General features: G+C 44.3%; 1 protein-coding gene across 2 annotated transcripts in view; it reads right to left on the reverse strand.

The window, feature by feature from the left end:
- The window catches only part of DGKI (diacylglycerol kinase iota), a 455,508-nt gene extending 454,061 nt beyond the window's left edge, over positions 1-1,447 (reverse strand). For both annotated transcript variants that reach the window (XM_047850207.1, XM_047850206.1), the window contains exon 1: positions 1,020-1,447. In XM_047850207.1, the coding sequence (XP_047706163.1) occupies positions 1,020-1,447 (428 nt within the window). The remainder of the gene's footprint in view (positions 1-1,019) is intronic.
- Between the last annotated feature and the right edge of the window lie 11,065 nt (positions 1,448-12,512).

The following is a 12,512-nucleotide window of genomic DNA, read 5'->3' on the forward strand; positions in this document are numbered from 1 at the left end:
CTACTGTTTTTACTGACCCTTTTTCGAGAAATACTCCAACCCCTAGCAAGTGCAAATTGTCGTCATTCTGTGCTGGATTTATCACCTGAACTTTCAAACTAACAGAGCAGTAAGGGTAGTCTCTGAAACTCTCTGAATCTCTGGACATTTTTATTCTTGCCCTGGGGGTGGGGGGCTGGGGGTGGAGCAGAGAACCTAATGAATCCTCAGTTCTCGTCTGAGACAATTGGGGCTGATCTTTTATTATAATTTGGCGGCCATTTAGCCTACACTGTCCTTGTCTCACAAATGCATCCACCCTCAGGGGCAAGCATGGTGCCATTCTCTCACTCTTCCATGGCTGGCCAGCGGGCTCCCCACCTCCTCCTGCTGGGCACACCCAGGAGAGAGGGAGAGAGCACAGGTACGGGTCACCCCCTAACCCGATGAGTATCTACAGACTTCAATCCACACCGTCCCTTCCTTCACGGGAGGTCTCCCTGCAGGTCCGACTTCCACAAGGATCTCCCCTCAGGACAGCGCTGTTCTTTCCTGCCTGGACGGTGATCTCAACTACCAAGTTAGTGCCAAAGGTTCATCCAAGGAAATCTGGAAGGTAGGGGGGAGTGGTTACAGATGACACCGCCTCAGGGACAACTTCGAGGACTTCTCTTAAGAAAACTAGGCATCTCTGTCTGCGTCTGCACCCCCCCCCCCCCCGCATCCCGCGCACACACGCATTTTTGTTGTTGTTCTGATCTCAGAGACCCAGTCTTCGGTCCTGTTCCAGAGGGAAGCCGGGCGCACCCAGCTTCCCTCCAGCCCAGAATGATGGGATGAGAAGAGAATACGTCTCCCCACAAGGGGGAGAGAGAAAGAGAAACACAGAGAGAGAGATAGAGAGGAGAGAGAGAGAAACAGAGAGCGAGCCAGCGAGCCAGGTGCCCCCAACTCCGCGGAAGCGCCCGAGTGAGGGACGAGAGCGGGTCTCAGCCCCGCGGCGGCACCTGTCTCCCGGTCGCCCGGGCGCCCGCGCCTACCTGTAAGAGACCTGCTTCCGGAAAGTTAAGTTCCTGAGCTTCTCCTCCAGCGCCTCGTCCTTCTCCTTCGCGCCGGCGGCCGCGGGCTCCTCCAGGGCAGCGGCCCCCGCCGCCGCCGCCGCCGCCGCCGCCGCCGCCGCCGCTGCCCCCGCGCCCCGCGGGTCCGCGCCGCCCTCCGCGCCCAGGCAGCAACTCCCGGCGCCGCTTCCGCCGCCGCCGCTGCCGCCCGTCGCCCCCTTCTCCTCTCCCGCCGAGGAGCTGGGGTTCATGGCGACCTCTCCGGCGGCCGCGGAGGGAGCCGAGGCGGCGGCGCTGCAGAGGCCGGGCCGGCTGACGGCGCGGGCGGCGGCCGCCACCGCAGGAGAGCGAGCAGGTCCGCGCGCCGCTGGCAGGGGCAGCAAATGGCAGCCCCTTCCCGCAGCATCCATCCGCCGCTGCACCGCACCGGGGCATTGTGGGAAACTCCGTGCCTCCACTCCCCCTCCCCGACCAATCAGAGGCCACCTCCCTCCGCCCCCCTCTGCCTCCCCGCCGCCAACCCGCGCCCTCCGTCCTCTGCCCCCCCCCGCCCCCAACCCTGGCCTTTTCCTAAATCGGGGGCACGGGCCAGCGCTGAACCCGAACTCTGCCCTGAGCCGTCGGGGGCTGCCGGAGAGGAGCACGGAGGGAGGGGGCCAGGAAGCCGCCGGGCGCTGGACGCGAACCCCGGCGTCGGGAGAGGAGAGCCCCGGAGGGAAACTCGGAGGAGAGCGTGCCGCGCCCCGGTGAATACACGAGAAGGCGGGGACCCGGACGCGCGAGGTGCCCTGCCCGGGTGGGCGGCCCTGGAGCGGTAGCGCCCACCTGGGTCCCCGGGAGTGCCCTGATGCCCGGTGCCCGGTGCCTGGGGCGGCGTTCTCTCCGTCCCCGCTCCCCGCTTGGGCTGAGCTCGAGCCAGGCAGACGGCGCCCCACGCTGGAAACCTCAGGGGGGTGTAGGAGCGAGTTCAGGGCGAACCGGGGGAGCAGTCGTGCGCGGTGTAAAGTAAGCGGTGAGGGGGGAGGCCAAGTTGAAGCTACAGGCGAAGCGCCTCCCTCCCTTCCCCGGATAAGGGCTGGGACCCCTTCATCCCCGAGTCGCCCAGCCAGGCCAGCGTCTCCTTTACACGCAGCCATCTCTTCCTCAACGGCTGTGAATTCGATTGACTGGGATCGGAGGGCCGCCAGGGAAACGGCAAGACTGAGAGAACCCAGGAGGCAAGTGAGGATGGGCGCAAAGGGTGCTTGCGCCCGGTCGAGCCCGGAGAGGAGGAGCTCGCCCAAGGAGGGGTTTCGAGCCACGTCAGACCCCACTGCTAAAAAGCACGCCACGCTTGCAGTCTCTATAGATTTAGTCATCCACCTCGCCCCGAGTTTTTGTTTCTAAGCCTACTACCCAAAACTCTATGGCGTTTGAATGATGCGCTACAAAGTGTCTAAGACAGGTTGTTTTCCAAATTAAGGGTTTCCACCCCGGAAGTCGCGGCTGTTAACAAATAGGAAAAAGATCCATACTTAAGGCTAAGTGTAGTCGCCAAAATACACACCTACACGTACCTGTGGTAAAAGAATTGCAGGTGGGTGCTGGGGGACCCCAGGTTGCTTGATTTCTTTCCCTTTGTTTTCTCATAACTACAATGAAGAGATTGAACAAGAGACCTCAAGTCTCTCCGAAATCCCACATTGTGTAATTCTCTCTATATGCACATTATAGTAAGCCAAAGGTCAGGACATGTCGGGAGTGGAATGAGGAAAGGTAATGATAAAAATGATAAAAAACAGCTAGTGGTTATTAAGCCTTCATTTTTATATGACAAGTGTGGTGCTAAGCACTCCAGTGCCTATATCTACATTGTCACAGCCCCCCTCATGTGTTAGTAACTCCCCCCCCCCCCCCACACACACACACACACCTTGCTCATGCAACTAGAACTTGGCAGAGACAGGAATCCTACCCAGGCTGTCTGGTTACTCTTCACCCCTGTGCAGTCTGCCTCATCTTCAGAGGGGCCTGGGAGAATTACGTTCTTCAATAGCAAGATCAAATGAGATATATGAATATATAGTGTATCATTAAAACCACATGATCTTAAAACCATCATCTTACCTGAATTATTGGACGGCCTCCTAACTGCCCACCAGAACTTCTCCAATCAACTCTCTAGCTCAGCTCCTGAGATGTTTCCGATATGTTATCCTCTATATGAGAATCTTGCAATTATGCCACAGTGTCATTAAGGCAAAGTTCAAACAACCCCGGAACTGATTTTCAAGGCCACGTTAGTGGGTGGGGTGCCAGCCCTGACCACCTCCCCTTCTTACTATGTTGATAATGCCACTCTGAACTGGACTATGTATAAGTCTCAGATACTCCCTGCTCCCATCTTTGCACGCATGGGTCTGCTGCCTCCTTTTCCACATCCCTCCCTCTGATAGATGGCATTGATGAGGGATTAGGAAGACAAACACTTTCTCAAATTGTTGGTGTAGTTTGATACAGTGTCTCTGATGCGAAATTTGCCAATATCTATCAGTAAACGAAATGCACAACCTAATTAACCTAGCAAGTACACTTCTAGGAATTTGTCCTCCGATATTCGTGTAGCTGCACACCAAAAATTGAAGACTGAAACAACCTAAGTGTTTGTTAATTTAGGACTAATTACCTAAATTATTATTCATCCAGACAATGGAATTCTCTGCAGCCATTGAGAGGAATAAGGCAAATTGATATATATTGATACATAACAATCTCAAAAATGTTAGCTCAAAAAAGAGAAACACGGTTCAGAGTACTTAGGATACTATCCTTTACAGAAACAAGAGAATAGCTACAGGTAAAGTATTTCAGGGAAGATATATAAGAAAACAGTGACACTCACACTAGGGTGGCCCTAGTTGTAGAATCTTGAGTTTTACTCAATTAAATCGATACATGCCAACAGGAGACAGAAGGTCTCCACGGCTAACAGGAAAGCCAGCTGGGCCAATAAGCTGTGTATTTGCATTTTTAAAGAGTGTATCAACAAAGAGGGGCTGCTAAACAAAGGAAAGTAGGGTTAAGAAAATGGACATTGAATACGCACCCAACTTTAATAGAGAGAAAGAGAGAAACCTTATTCCTAAGAGGTACAAATAATTCCAGCACAAAACAAATGAATTCTTGTTGTAGGTGGTTTTCTAAGAATTTACTTGAAAGATCAATATTCTTTCAGACAATTTATTTTCCTTTTTGGTTTCAATGGTCACTAAGCAACCTTGAAATTATTCATTCAACTTCTTGGTTACCTTGACTCTAAAAAGTGGAATCCTTAGAAATGGATCAAAAGCATTCCAGTCACAGGAAAGGAAATTGACATTCAGGCTTAAAAATTCATCTTGTGTTTTGAGCAACAAAGTACATAAACAAGAAAATGAGCTTCTTCCAGCATGTTGCAACATGTGCTCCTCATGACAGACCTCACCTAGACAATCTCTCCATCCCTGGATCTAAAGCTACTTGTTTCACCTTTCTGTTATCAACCACTGTTCATTCTAAAACAGGTATCATCTCTGTCTTAAATACCAAACTTGAGTCTCCAAATGCCAGCCTGTTCAAAAAGTCTTCAAGCGTGGAATTTTAAAGAAAGAACAAATTTTTTTTAGACTTTAGAAAAGACTGCAAGACCAGTATAAAGAAAACGTTATAGCTAACATTTTTTTAAATGTTGGTAGCGATGGAGAATTTTCAGGAAATAACACAGAATCGTGTATTTTGAAAAAGCCGGTAACACACATAAACCCACAGACACACACATTTAGGATCTCAGTTATGTGTAGACCAACCAAAAGATAATAGAGCTTTTGAAAACACTGTCACTAAAGGAAAAAAGCTAAGTTGGGCTGATGTGTATAGGCTTATTCCTGCTTTCCCATCTTTATCCTTGCTATTTGCGTTGCCTGCAATGCTCTACCTCGGAGGTTTCCCAAACCTTCTCAGGTCATATAACCCTTAGCATCGCAGTAAGTAATTTTCCTGGAAACTAAGCCAAAAAAAGAAGCTAACATTTTTGTTTCTTAGGGAGTTAGGTGCTAACAATTTATTAAGCAGTTGTGTCTCTTTAGCAGTTGTTTAAAAAAAAAAAACAGTACACATACATTGAAAAGGAATAATGATATTTGTATCTCATTCTTAAATAGCCACAAGTACTCATCAGTGGGATGCAATGGGCATGGCACAACTCAAACCTTGGAACCCTATCAGATACCAGCACTCTCATTTCCTGTACCTGGGAGTGCTTTTTATCAGAGCAAGCACTGAAAACCCAGCTCCGCCAAGATAATGATGTCATGGAAAGAAAGGGACGTGGATCCACTGTTGAAGCTGTCAGCTACCTTGAGCTAGTAGTTTGCATGGCATCTGACAGCCGTTGAGTATCACTGTGTTTCCCTTGAAAATTTACAATATCCTGCAATGCCTCTGTAAATTCACTGCAGAAACCTGAGCACCTCCGTGCAGAGTTTGGAACAGTGGCTTTGCCCTCAAGTGTTTCCATGGTGTTTGTGTTCGTGTGGGTCCCCTACAAAGAGATCCTGATGTAAATCTCACAAGCCAAGGCGTTAGGGGGAATTATAATCCCAGCACTCTGTGAAGGGAAAAGAGAAGACGGCAGAAAAAGAGGGAAATAAATCCAAGAGGGTGAGTTATGAGACGGCTGCATCCTCACAAATAAATGCACCTGGTTGCTTGGTCACCAGAACTTCTTCCAGGCAGGCTTTACATCATCGTTGCAGCTGGGAACACTCTGTCTGCAGGAGAAAGAGGCATTTCTCTGCCACTTCCTTCTTGGGTCCTGTCTCTCACGGGTTGAAGTTTGTCCCTCAAGGAATTAACTCACCCTCACTTGCAGGTTGTGATACTGGCTCATTATGGCAACTGTTTGGGAACACAGAACCCACCCCACAGCATGACTCCTCATCTCTTCCTGGAAGTGATGGGAGGAACCTCTAAGGATAGAGACTGGTTGGACCTGAACACCAAGCTGCTGGTGAGTCTCCTGCTGTCTCAGTGGAGGCTGGGCCAGAGCTCGTCCCTCCTTGGGGGAAGCTGAGAAAGCTGGCAGGGGTAGGATAGGAGGCAATGTCCATGTCAGTGGAAGGGACTGTTAGGCAAAAAAATGAACAAAAGGGTGGGGGGACAGGCGGGGCCACGTCATTCTGGAGAGGTCCTAGAAACTGGGCCCCATACACTCTGCTTCTCATCATGAAGGTCTTACTTTACATGTCACCTTTTCAGAGGAGTATCTCTGACACTCCCTAAAATGCTTTTCTCGGTCATAGCTGACATACGACTTTGTTTTCTTTTTATTTGTTTTGTTTTCCTCATAGCACGCCCCATTGTCTAAGTCGTGTCATCTGTTTACTCTTGTCTTTCTCCTCTTATTAGAACATAAGCTCTATGTAACTTAATGTGTTCCACAAAACGGTGCTAGGCACATAATACATGTTTACTGAATGAATAAATAAATGTTATCCAACATTCATCTGCTTAGAAGGACAATCTGAGAACGAGCCAGGAGGGTTCTGGAATTGTAAATTTACCAGCCAGGAAGGGAAGAGGGGATCTACATGAGGAATGTGTGTTAAAGCCCAGATTCTCACACTCACAGCAATGCCATACAAAATATGGAGCTGTAGTCGAAGCCTGATGAATCAGAATGGAGAGGATCTTTCAGGTTCTACAGACAAGAATTGGTAGCAATGTTCTAGTACATCAGTCTCTGGGCTACGATTAAATAAAAATAGAGCTATCAGGGCCCCCCCGGGTGACTCAGTCAGTTAAGCATCCGACTTTGGCTCAGATCATAATCTTGTGGTTTGCGAGTTTGAGCCCCGCACTGGGCTCTGTTCCGACAGCTCAGAGCCTGGAGCCTGCTTCAGGTTCGGTCTCGCTCTGTCTCTGCCCCTCCTCTAGTCATGCTCTCTCTCTCTCTCTCTCTCTCCCTCAAAAATAAATAAACATTAAAAAAAAAAAAAAAACTAGAGCTATTAGGAGCACCTGGGTGGCTCAGTCAGTTGTGTCCAACTTCTACTCAGGTCATGATCTCGCAGTCTATCGCCTGGAGCCCCACAATGGGCTCTGTGTTGACAGCTCAGAGCTTGGAGCCTGCTTCAGATTCTGTGTCTCCCTCTCTCTCCGCCTCTCCCCAGCTTACGCTCTGTCTCTCTCTGTCTCTCAAAAATAAATAAAATGTAAAGAAAATTTTTTTTAAAAAGTAGAGCTCTTATCACTCCAGGATGCAAGGAGTCTTTAGAACATTCAATGCGGCCTTCTATCCTTGGTGCTCCCACAGCATCCCTTCAGGTGATACATTTTAACCTTGAACAGTTGAGGTTATGAAGCAGTCAACACAGTCATTTTCAACAGGTTATTTCATAAAAGTCTTCCCATCTTTTACAAATGTTTATTTATTTTTGAGAGAAAGAGAGAGCGAGAGAGCATGTGTGCACAAGTGGGGGAGGGGCAGACAGAAGGAGACACAGAATCCGAAGCAGGCTCTGAGCTGTTAGCACAGAGCCCGATACGGGGCTCGAACTCATGAAAGTGAGATTAAAACCTGGGCTGAAGTCGGTCGCTTAACTAACTGAGCCACCCAGGCGCCCCAAAATTCTTCCCATTTTTAAATTGTCATTCCTTATTCTAATTGTTGGTACACTCCCCCCTCCCCAAATAATATAATTTATGATGTTCCTGTTCTCGAGCACCTTGTTTGGAAGCCGAATTGAAGGAATTAACATTTATTCCCATTCAAGTTCCTCTTGCTGTGATCTGACCACCACTCACCATCCAAAATTCTTTGGAATCTGAAGTCCGTCTTACATTCACAATCCCTCCTGGTTCCTTATCAGGAACAGATCTGACCTGCAGTATACTGTGAATTCACCTATAAATATCCCAAAAAGTGTAAGGTTGGGAACGCATGGTGTATCCCCAGTAACCCCACTCTAGGCTGGTAGTCATTTGTTTTACAGGTAGTTACTCATTGTCTACATGGGATATACACCATCCCAGGCAATTAGCGATTCACCAAGGAAAACCTAAAGACTCTTCTCTCTTGGTGCTAAACATTCTAGTGCTCCAATCAATAACTTTTGTGAATAGTTATTGAAATCCAAATTAAAACATCAAGTTGGACTTTTACAGAATCCATATTTCCCTAAGTCCAGTTGAGGGACTATGTCCAATACTATTTCTATGGCATTTCCCCAGAATATCAGACAAGAAACCATAGTAAAGACAATGAGGGTAATCCAAAATGACATTTGAATTAACCTAGTCTAATTTCCAGGGATCATATCTTTACTTTTCTTTTTTTGTTTTTTAACGTTTTTTATTTTATTTTTTTTTTGAGACACAGAGAGACAGAGCATGAACAGGGGAGGGTCAGAGAGAGAGGGAGACACAGAATCTGAAACAGGCTCCAGGCTCTGAGCTGTCAGCACAGAGCCCGACGTGGGGCTCGAACTCACAGACTGTGAGATCATGACCTGAGCCGAAGTCAGACGCTCAACCAACTGAGCCACCCAGGCGCCCCATAGCTTTACTTTTCAACATATTACACGCACTTCTTGAGCCTCTTCTATGTGAAAACTATGCTAATACTAAGGGTTCGAAGATGGATTCAGTAAATGCTCTGAACAAGGTTACCAGTTAATTGTAATAAATGAAACACATTTCTTTTCTTTTTCACTGAAAGTAATAAAAGTAATATGGCAGAAACCATGATCTTTTTACGGAAAACCATTCACATCCCCTTTCTCCCTCATCTTCCTAGACTACAAAGATACAAAAGATAAAATACTCTCTTTCCCAAACTGCCCTGCAGTGAAGTGCGACTATGTGACCTGGTTCAGAACAATGAGATCAAAGCCAAAATAACCAGATGGGGCTTCTGGGAAGGTGTTTTATTAGTACAGAAAGATAATATGCCCCTTTAGTCCTTTACCCTTCTTCTTCCTTCAATTCAATGCCTAGAGGTGTAATAGCCATCTTGCAACCATGAAGACAAAAAACCATTTACTAAGGATGGAAAAGTTAGATGCAATGGTCTTTGGTCCTCAATGACTTCCTTGAGCAGTTGCCAGCCTAGGACAGCTCGCCTACTACTAGACTTTTCATTACAAGAAAAAATTAAAATCCAATCTATTTAAGTCACTGTTGACTGAATTCATGTTTTCATTTGCTTGTAGCCAAATGCATTCATAACTTTTAGTTGGCACAAATGAATCTGGAAAAAAGAAATAATGTATTGATTGAAATATTATAATAACCTAAATCAAATTTGGTAGTTGGGCTAAATCCCCCCAAAACCATACTTTTCCAAATAATTTCCAAAATTAACTGTAAAGTTAAAATACAATCTTTAAGCAAATAATGCCATTTCTGGAAATGGATCCTAAGCAGAAATCCCTAGTAAGCAGATCCTGAGTAGAGGAAAATATTTGTTGTAGAATTGTTTATATTGATGAGTAAGTGATCTAAGAAATCAACAATAGGAAAATAATTAAGTAAATTTTCCAATGTCCATTGAAGGAATGTTATGCAGACCGCTAAAATAATAATTATGAGTCAATATAGAACCAATACAAGCTGCTGATGATGTGCTGAATGAAAACAGTAGGACATAAAGTTGAATGACATCATAGTGGAAAGTAGATAAAGTATGAGTATATAAGACAGAAAAGGAATGCACAATTAGAAAAATAGTTTTCTTTCAGATGACTTTTAACTGTTTTCAAAATTATTTATATGGTTATATTATAAGACATTTAAATTTTTTTAATGTTTATTTTTTTTTGAGAGACAGAGCATGAGCGGGGGAGGGGCAGAGAGAGAGAGAGAGAGAGAGATTGAGAAACACAGAATCCAAAGCAGGCTCCAGGCTCTGAGCTGTCAGCACAGAGCCCCATGCAGGACTCAAACCTACAAACCATGAGATCATGACCTGAGCCAAAGTTGGATGCTTAACCGACTGAGCCACCCAGGTGCCCCCAATGATAAGACATTTTAAAGATAAATATTATTTTCTTAAGTACCATTTCTTTCAAAAATACTTTTTCTATCTCTACCAAAGATAGAGGTATCATAAACTGTTGGTTTGGAGTTGCTGGAAATATAAACGAAGCTATATACTTCATTTAAATAAATAAACATAAAAGATTTTAATTCAGTGCAGTTGTGAATATTTGTAATATCAGGAAAGCTCGTTAGGATTAGACTGGTTCCTTCTCTCAAGAATGAACATGAAATGTGGAATCGAATGAGTTAAAGAATTTGATTTGGGTTTATGTCTTCTTTGCATGTCATGGACAATAAAATTATGTTAATGATTAGATTGGCTTTTGTACCAATAAAGCATGCAATGATACAATGTCTGGGTTGGGAAGGATTTGAGAGATTATCTGTTCCCACCTTGCATCTCACAAGTGAAGAAACTAACACCTAGAAACATTGAATGATTCACTGAAGGTCATGTACATGGTTAGTGAAGGAGTACAGTTCAAGCCTTCTTTAACATTATTCATCCCCCAGAACAAACAATTCTTCATTAAATAAGCTTTTATTAAATAGCTACTCTGTGCTACCATGTACTGGACAATGTTAGGCACTGTATTAAAGTTAAGGAATGTACTATTCTTCCAGAATCAGAGTCTTACGGGGTAAGCAATAATATAAGCAATCAATATAAGACATATTGACCTAAGTGCTTATGTTCTACTAGATTCCAAGTACCTTAGAACATGACCTCGGAAGATTTAATAATTTGTATCTGAGGAGTCTCAGGGAAGAAGTGGCTTTTGCCTTGTTTCTGAAGGTTTGAGTGGAATTTCACCATCCAAAACAACACATTGCAAAAGCACAGAAAAATGAAGGAACTATGCTCTAGAACACCAAATAGTTTGCTATGGCAAAGACTTGGAGTGAAGGAGCAAGGGAGAAGTAGAGGTAAAGGAGGCAAGTTACAGACTTTAAGAAGTCCTTCTATTCTATTCTGAGTATTTTGAACTTTGTGAAATAGGCAAATAAAAATCACGGGTTGTTTCTAGGCATGGAAGGTGGTATGATTAAATATAAGTTTCAGAAAGCTATCAAAGCGTGGAGGACAAAGCTGAACAGGAAGAAGCAGAAAAACAAATTAGGAGGTTATTGAAATAATCCACGCAAGCAATACCAAGGTCTTGAACTAAGGCAGTGGCTAGGGAGAGGAATACATATTGCTGAAATATTTGAGAGACATTACCGAGATAGAACCAAAGGTATTTAATGGATTAATTATAGAGAATGAGGGAAATGGTAGAATCAAGGCTGAATCCAACAATTAGTTCCAGAAATTCTAGGCAGACTCTAATAACACAAAGAACCTAGTAAATTTAACATAGTCTCAACTATATATCATTCTCAAAACTTCCATATCTAGCATACCAAGTGCCTGATTAATCAAACATGAATTATGCAAGGGACAGTTCAAATAAAAAAATAATGGTCATGTTTAACAAGACACAATCACAAAGAAATAGAAAATCTGAGCAGACCTATCTACCAATGAAGTTACATTGGTAATCACAATACCCTCAACAAAGAAAAAGCCCAGGACCAAATGGCTTCACTGGTAAATTCTACTAAACATTTATAGAAGAATACCAAACCTCCTCAAACTCTTCCAAAAAGCTGAAGAGGAGGAAATACTTGCAAACTTATCCTACAAGGCCAGAATTATCCTGAGCCCCAAACCAGACAAGACACAAGATCCCAGACAAGAAAACTACAGAGCAATACTCCTGATGAATATTGATGCAAAATTCTCAACAAAACACTAGCAAAGAGAATTCAACACATTGAAAGAATTATACTCCATGACCAAATGGGATTTATTCCCAGAATGCAAGAATGGTACAACATATGAAAATCAATCAATGTAACACATCATAATAACAGAATAAAGAAATTTTAAAAACACATAACCAAATGGTTATTGATTTGATGTAGAAAAGTCATTTGATAAAATCCAACACTTTTTCATGGTAAGAAAAAAAAACATTTAACAAACTAGAGGTAGAAGGAAACTACCTCAATGTGGTAAAAGTCACATGTAAAAACCCCATGGCCAACATTACACTTATTGGTCAAAGTCTGAAAGTTTTTCCTTTAAGATCAGGACAAGACAAAGATGGCCACGTCCTAACCAGAGCAATAAGCAAGAAAAAGAAATAAAAGGTGTCCAAATTGAAAAAGAAGAAGTAAAGTTATCTCTGTTCACAGACAACATTATCTTCTGTGTAGAAAATCCTGGATTACACACACACACACACACACACACACACGTACACACACACACTCAGAATAAAGGAATTCAGCAAAATTTTATGATACAAAATCAGCATGCAAAAATCAGTTGTTTCCATACACTAACAATCAACAATCAGAAAAAAAGAAAAC

Source organism: Prionailurus viverrinus, chromosome A2, assembly GCF_022837055.1.
Source record: "Prionailurus viverrinus isolate Anna chromosome A2, UM_Priviv_1.0, whole genome shotgun sequence".
Classification (NCBI taxonomy): Eukaryota; Metazoa; Chordata; class Mammalia; order Carnivora; family Felidae; genus Prionailurus; species Prionailurus viverrinus.